General features: G+C 28.0%; 1 protein-coding gene across 1 annotated transcript; it reads right to left on the minus strand.

Moving 5' to 3' along the window:
• Window positions 1–6,171, minus strand: LOC100167831 (N-acetylgalactosaminyltransferase 6). Its single transcript, XM_001942898.5, has 10 exons — window positions 5,416–6,171; window positions 5,201–5,345; window positions 4,458–4,624; window positions 4,073–4,264; window positions 3,808–3,985; window positions 2,142–2,370; window positions 1,632–1,853; window positions 784–879; window positions 570–710; window positions 1–508 (listed from the first exon to the last, which is right to left on the minus strand). The coding sequence occupies exons 1-10, from the start codon at window positions 5,660–5,662 to the stop codon at window positions 347–349; spliced, it is 1,779 nt and encodes a 592-aa protein (XP_001942933.2). The 5' UTR covers window positions 5,663–6,171; the 3' UTR covers window positions 1–346.
• Window positions 6,172–8,360: the final 2,189 nt, after the last annotated feature.

Genomic DNA, 8,360 nt, shown 5'->3' on the forward strand with positions numbered 1-8,360 from the left:
ATTTAAATTTTTTTTTTGTGTTATTTGTTATTACTTGCTTCTTTTTGCATTGGTACTAAATTGTAATTTTTCAATGAATTTATTTATTATTAAGTTTTTATAATGTTAAATTTGTATCATATAAGCATCCTGATATTACATTAGATTACTTTACATTGTTTAAAACAACTGAAAAAATTATACATTATTTATTTTATCACTTGAGTTTATAATAAGTAATATCTTATTAGTATTAAGTATAATTTATTAATACCTATTAGTTATTATATAAGTTTTAATATATCGATAATTTGTTCAAATAACTAGTTACCTAAATCTTAATATAATATTTAATATTTATTATTCTTTAATGTGTTAGTGACCAGTTAGTTGATTTGGAGTTAAAATTTTCTATTATCCATTTTTGATCATCATTGTTTTGTTTGCACTTAGTTACATACACTTTTCTGGTACTAATGTCATGTTCCATACATCTAGGATTTTTCCCCTGGACAAGTTTCATTTTGCCCTGAAATATTGTACGATAATTGATTAAAAAAATAATTTTATAATTAAATCATAAAATATACATGGTCATAATGCCACAGTTGGTTTCCTCCACCATTATGGCATCCATATAAGCTAATTTTTGCTTTTAATGATGAGTCACTTATATCTAAACACATATTATTTCTTGTTTTAATATCATTCCTCCAACTCAATATAAATTTCTAAAAAAAAAAGTTACAACATTTAAAACTTAGTATCACTAACTTAGTAATCACTAAATCTTTTAATTATTACTTGATTTTCATCATCATTATCAATACATTCTTTTAAATTGAGCGGGTTTTCTGATGTAGCATCTAAACATAGCTCTGGAGCAGTAAACGTTCTTATCTAAAACAATAAATAAAGAAAAATCAATAAAAGTAAATCCAAAGTTACAATAAAATATTATCTTTAAAACTATAACTCAGATTTCCTTCTAACAAGGCCAGCAAGAATTAATAATGAGTGAGAGGGGGGGGGGGGTTGTAAGTAACATTGTTGACTTCAGTAAATAGAAAAATTCTAAAACATAAAATGTTTTCATACCAAAAATTGTTTGTGTATTTTAATTTGAATCCAATCTATTGGGTATCAATTATCATCTATGAACTGGATTAAAATCCTAATTGGGATCAATCCCTTATGTACAATATGACATGAAAAAATATAACCTCCAAGAAATCATAATATTTAAAATTCACAATTATTTTTATAAAAAAAATATTTGTCAGGTATCAATCATCAATAGGATTAGTATTATATTGTTTCTATGTTTATCTTCATTACTAAATTTGTATATAATGTATATTTAAATATACAAATCATACTTTTCCGACTAATTTATATTAAAAAAAACTACTGGTGGGGATGGGTTGCCACACCCCACCCACTTTTACAGCTGGCTCTGCCTCAAAAACTGAAATATAAGAACAATTCAAAAATATTAAAATTAATATAAAATATGATTGATTTTTGCTTTTAAATATGAATGTATCCAAATCTCTTTTATTGTACCTACAAAAATGTAGTTTATTCCTAAATATTAAACAATTAATTATTTTAATCTAAAAGTTCTCGTGTTTATGTAAATTTATATTTACCTTTCCTTTAAATACATCTGGTGGTTCAATGGGTGGATATTTTTCAACTAAATCAAATGCTACTTCATGTATGAACCATTTAAATGGTTTACATTTAAGATTTTCCCTTATTTTTTTCTGCTTAGTTATATCTCCAGTATTAATATTCCTGTAATGTGGTCTACGGAGATACAAATATTCAGCATACTCATCCATCCATACTTCTGCTACACGGCGATAATTCTGAAACAATTTTTTAAAACTTTATTAAATAATAAATATTTGACCATTGTTTGCATAATGTTGTTAACATTATAATAACATCTTCATTTTGTCTGTTTAATTTTCACTTTTATCATATTTAGAAGTAATAATTTTCTTAGATGTATAAAACTGATAAAAATGAGTTTAACTATAATTAAAGTTGAGTATACTATATAATTATCTTACTAATAAAAACATTGAAACATTTTCACACAATTTATAATTGTTGTTAAACAATATATAATTAAATAAGATAAGTAAATTCACCTTTCCAACAAAATCACCAATGCCAGGATTTGGGAACGGTGCAAACTTTCTATAGATATGGCCTACCCTTGAACAAGGTGCATCTAAAATAGTACCACCACATTGCCATATTTTAAATGATAATTCATATTGTTCTCCACCCCATATGTCTAGACCAGGGTCATAACCTCCGAGTTCCCAAAACCATTTAGCTGATATAGCAAATAAACCACCTGCCATTACAGGGCTCCTATAAAAAAAATAAACTAAACTATGAAAAGTATTATATATAATAGTATTTTTACATAAACTGGACAGACCAGTGGCGGATCCAAGGATAATTTTTTTTTTTTTTTAATGCCATGCCCCATTGTCCTCCCTAGATCCGCTACTGGGACACACTACACTAAATGTTTTAAAGTTATAATATTTAAAAGTGTACCGTCTGTAACATTTAAAAAAAAAAACAGAAATACACTATAAATTATGTAGAAAATATTAAAATATGTTTGTCCATACTTTCTAAATAATTTAATTTAAATATACAGGATGATTCATCAGGCATGGTCATGGGAAATTCGTTCTTTAATTATATTTTTATTCAAATTCTGGTGTATGGAATTTTAAAATTTTAAAATTCAGATGAAATTCTATAACATAGCTTAGGAACCTAGAAACTGTTTTCTTTATAGTTATGGAAAAATACATTTTTATATATTTAATATCTCATTTTTTAATTACAAGCAATAATATATATCTAAAGTTTAAACCCATTAATAAAATATAGGTAATAGTGTAATACGAATAATAATGGAATACAATGGTAGATAATGAAATAAGTCATTATTAAAAATTTTAGCACTTAATAATAATTATATTAATTAACTACCAATTATAAATTGTATATTAATTGTAAAATGTGGGTGTGTGGCAAATTTGTTATAGAGAATAGTTTAGCAAACCAACCAATATTAAGTAATGTTTACATAATAGAGAGGTTTTATTATTGTATTTTTAGATTTTTTCAGTGTCCTGTAGCGGTTCACACTTATTTTCTCTTAATAAGACCTTAATAAGACCCCCTTTTTTACTTTAAATCGACAAGCAAAAGGTTATTTTTTAAATAACCTATACATTTTAACGAGTTGTTTTTGAGTAATTAAATTCTATGCTCTAAGAATGGTGCTTTGGTTATATATAAAATATATGAATTTTAATTAGTAAAATCATCGTTCTTAGTTTAATAAATAACATTTTTTTTTTAATACATCAACATTTTAAAAACAATTTACAATTCACAGCAAAAGAGGGTTTGTAAAAAGTGTAAAAAGTATAAAAAGTATCTGAAATACCACAGGACACTCCTTAAATAGCATAATAAAAACGTTTTCGAAAACATGGTATTAAAGTATAATATGTACATATAAATTCCAAAAATAAAATTTGAATATATACTTAATTAAAGAATAAAATGGATGTAATCATGCTTGGTGGAATCACTCTGTATAAAATATTAATTATATTGTTTATTATTTAATGACAAAGTACCTCCACTGGGAGGTTTCTCCACTCTGTACTTCTTGTAATTAATTATCATTTAAGCATATTGTTCAATGCATGTAACAGATAGCCTAAATAAAAATTATGTTTAAGAAAAATGTTGGCTATTGTTGTAAGTAGATATTACCGGAATGGTTTGGTAGGATATAATAGATCTTCAGGTAAAAGTGGCAATCTTTTGTAAAAAAATTCCCAATCAAATGCACCTCTCGCACCTTCATCTTGTGCTCGATATTCAAAGGTTTCAAAAGCAATGACATCAATAAATGGACACACACATGTTCGATAATCTTCAGTAATAGGTTCTACAAATTAAATTGTATTCATATTATATTTAATACCGCAAAACAAATAGTATATAGGTACATACAATATATGTTTATATATCATACCTAAAAGGGGAGGTAACCAGTTGGCATTTGCTTCCGTATGCGAATCTAAAAATATTAAAATTTCACTGGTGGCTTTTCTAGCTCCAGCTAAACGAGCTCTAATTAAACCTTGTCTTTTTTTCAAGTGTATGATTTGAACGGTATCAGCTAAATTGTTTGATAAAAAATTATCTAATGGTCTCTTTAAACTAGCTAGAAAACATCAAAAATATATTTTATTCATAATAAAAGAATGATTTGTTTAGTAGGCAGGTTAGGTACTTAACAATTAATTAATATAAATTAGCGAGAATTTCAAGTATTGTTATTTATAAGCCCATAACATTAATAAGTTTAAGAATTTAATTTTAGTGATAAAATAATAAAACAAATTAGGTATATATACTTTTTGTACTTGAATCATCCACTAAAATTATTTCCTTAAGCAAGATTTTAGGAGAACGGTTTAAGACACTATACACAGTTCTGAGAAGTGTTGAGAAATGTTCATTGTGAAAAGGTATAACTACACTAACGGTAGGTAATTTACTATTATATTTTTTAAAACGACACCTGTAAATCAATATAAAAATAAATATTTTAATATATGAAAAACAGATCAAATAGTGTGTCCGCAAAAACAGGGTACAATTCAATTAAACTACCCATTATATTATTCAGTACCTTATACATATTTTTAAATTCTGTTTGCTGGACATGAAACTAGACTAATGGATCATAAATTTTCACAAACGGAATTCTAAAATATGTATTGGGTACTAAGTAATGTAAGTAACAGAGTTAAAGTGTACCCAGTTTGTGCGGACACACAGTATATGACATGGGCAGTGGCGCCCAGGCGGGTATCCAAGTAATACATATACAATATGCATGCACTCTTAAGAGGGGATGGGTATACTGAGGTCATATAAAAGCTTAAAAAGTATATTATAATAATTAATATTTGTGGACTACGTATGTGAATAGAAATGCTGTCATTTTAGAGCAATGAGAACGATTATTTACATATCAAAAATAAGGGTTGGGTGTTAATACTTTTGTCAACTGCATGTGATCTCAACATTTCTCTGTGCGCCACTGGACACAAGTATATGAAGAAATAATATTTAAACTCTGGGAAAAAATTACAATTTGTGCCGTATATCTGGTATTGAGCGATTAACAGATATGCTGTCACTTAACAAAGCGTTAAATCCATTTACTTTATACAACTCATCATATTTATGCCGATTGTGTGATGAGAGTGAAGCGCTAACCCCTTGTTCACCAATACCTAAATATAATTAAATATTAAACTAACATCAATATAATACAATAAAATCAAATTCATTCCACTTTATTACCAGTTCGTTGTTTCTCTATATTAATCAATTTCCAATCATGCCAGTCAATCTTATTATTATGATTTTTATTTGCATATGACTGTTTATTGTCAAAATCCGTCTTCTGGTGTATAGTTTCATCATTTTCATATCGATTAAATTGAGTAGACAATTTAAAAATCACAGTTGTTACAAGTGCAGTGATCACGACGAAAATTAAATACTTTAGTATGCTTTTAAGATTTCGTTTCATTCTGACTTTAGGCATGGAAAGTAACCAGTCATAATAATAATATATTATTTTATACCTACCAATACTTAAATACTGTACTTGATTACAAGCGACAAGCAATGTAGGTAGTACGTGTACCTAGCACAAACTAACGAAGTAGGTGACGTCTAGTTCCCATAGCAATATAAACGTTATGAACAAATAGACAATAGTAGCAAAATTGAAATATCGACATAAATTAATAATGACTAACAAGTAACAGCGGATGGCGGTGACGAAAGATAAGCAGAGAAGTGCATTTTCAAAATAGATACGCCGCAACGGTATTGAATATCGCGACAAGGCGTAGCTTGTTCGGCAATCGGCAAGCCTCCCGTACAGCCATTGAGTAATAATATAATAAATAATAATAAAATTATATAATATTATTCTACGCGCTCGGCCATCACGCGTCGAGTCTCCTACAGCAGCGGTTTATCTTTATCACAATTATTTGTTTTATCTATATTCTTTACTTAATGTTTTATCATCAATAATGGCGAAACCATGACAAAACTGTGACAAAACCATGAATACTTTATAGTTATTAGATAAGAATATCGCATTAATGCATAAGCGAATACTATATATATTGGTAGTTTTGTAAAAACTATTACAGTATTAAGTATTGAATAATAACACTATTAAAATTTAAAGTACTCGTACACACAGTTAACTACGACTGCCTACGTGCAGGCTGTGGTAAAAACATAATGTAGATTGTATAGTTGTAGGCAGTTATAGTACGAGTGACAGTAGTCAGTAATCCGTGTATTTAATTAGTCACGACAAGTTTCTGCTACCTAAGTCCCCCCAATTCCTTACTCCGGTAGTCGGTACCACGATTCAAGATGGATACCGATATCCGCCAAGTGTCACCTATGAAAAACTGAAATGTTTACACATGTTTTTGAAAAATTCTAATTTTTTTTTTTTTGTAATTCAATAAATAATTAACGATGAGAATACAATAATATCGTAAAAAATTTTAATTCAAACCCTCACAATAAACTAATATTATACTTACCGGTAATTTTTTTTTTTTTGTGTAAGGTAGGGACATTTGTGGGGACCGGGGAATCTTCTATCACAGTTTCTAATGTTACTTGTTATCTATGAAAGGAAATATTTTTATGAATTTCTAACTGAAAATAGTTTGAACATTTTTGAAAATTTGATGAATTTTTTCAACATTTGAACTTAAGATGCATATAAATAAATCGTCAATTAGGAATAATAAAATATAATATCACTATTGTTAACTGGTAATTGGTAAGTATCTGCAAAGTGTCTAAAGATTGTCAGCCATTATATGAAACAAAATATCAAGTGTAAGTATTTACCATCTAGTTCCATAATCATCAAGGACACCACCAAAAATATTGTTAAGGGGCCAGGGCCCCATAATAAGTAGTGCCGTAGTGCCGTCACTGGTTGTAATTAATTTTCTATAAGTAATATGATAGTAGTAGGTATTTCATTGTGTTTATTTCAGACTTTATATTCGGTGTGTGGGGATCGTAAATTTTAAAAAGGATATGTCATAGCCCATAGGAGCAAATAATAGATGGAAGTAAAGAAAAAAGATTCCATAAAATATTCAGCACAACACTAAATAGGATAAAAAAACTATTTTATATTTTTTCTTCTTATTACAATTTTTTTAGAGGGGTATACATTTTTCTTTGTGATGGGGTATTAGTGTAATACCCCCGGTCACCACCTGAGGCCTGAATACTGCTAAATCTAATCATTGTATTTTATTAATAGTTTTAAATTATTCTAAGGTAACATAAATTAACAAGTAATAATTGAAAACTTCATTCAAATAGCATATATTTTCTGTACAATAATTATTAAAAAGACTATTAATATTTGGCTTACCTATATATTAAGATGTTGTGAATATTTCAAATCTGAAATAACAGTTGTATACGATTGTTAAAAAGGACTCAAAAAAAAAAAAATGATTTTTATTTTAATAGTTTTAAAATTGTTGTCACTTGTCACTTGTCACTTGTGGATAAACATATCTATCTAATTTGTAATACACGTTGTTATAAAACTCCAATAAGTTCAGTCACGTGCGAACGCTCATTTTCAATAATGAGATGCAAAATGCATTCAAAATTGGTTTCAGAAGTCTGGATAGATTTCAGTGCTCGTCGCTCGACTTGGCAAAATTAAAGTAAGGGAACTCTGTTTACTTACAAAAAAAGAGCGTCCCCATCACTTGTAAAACGTTATGGAGCCGCGGGGCTATGCCCCATACCCCTAATAACCCCTTTTTAATTCATATAAATCTTAATTTTTTTATGAATTATTAAATTATGATATTATATAGGTAATTATATATTAAATTATTGATTGTTGACTAGAACATCGAAAACACGAGAGATTTAAGTCGTGGGTATCAACTAAATCTGAGTGGCGAGGGGAATATTTTCTTGGCGGGGGTCAACTAGACCAGTACCAAAAAATATTTATAAATAATCAATTAAAAAAAAAAGGTGGGTAAGTGGATGTCGCTCTGCTGTACAGTAGGTTACAAGTGGGTCACAGTATAATGGATGGTATTAAATTTGAATTCAATGATATAATATTATTGTATAAGAAAAACGATTCTGAGCGGGGACGGTATCTCAGTCTAGGTATAAGACATATTATATACTTATCTATGATATTAAAAAAAAAA

Source organism: Acyrthosiphon pisum, chromosome A1 (genome assembly GCF_005508785.2).
Source record: "Acyrthosiphon pisum isolate AL4f chromosome A1, pea_aphid_22Mar2018_4r6ur, whole genome shotgun sequence".
In the NCBI taxonomy this organism is placed as follows: Eukaryota; Metazoa; Arthropoda; class Insecta; order Hemiptera; family Aphididae; genus Acyrthosiphon; species Acyrthosiphon pisum.

Coding starts and splice junctions, on each gene's coding strand:
- LOC100167831 (XM_001942898.5), bottom strand. CDS start 5,662: ATGCCTAAAGTCAGAATGAAACGAAATCTTAAAAGCATACTAAAGTAT. Junction 4,625..5,200: donor CCAGATATACGGCACAAATT/GTAATTTTTTCC, acceptor ATTGATTTACAG/GTGTCGTTTTAAAAAATATA. Junction 1,854..2,141: donor TTGGTGATTTTGTTGGAAAG/GTGAATTTACTT, acceptor AAATTGTTTCAG/AATTATCGCCGTGTAGCAGA.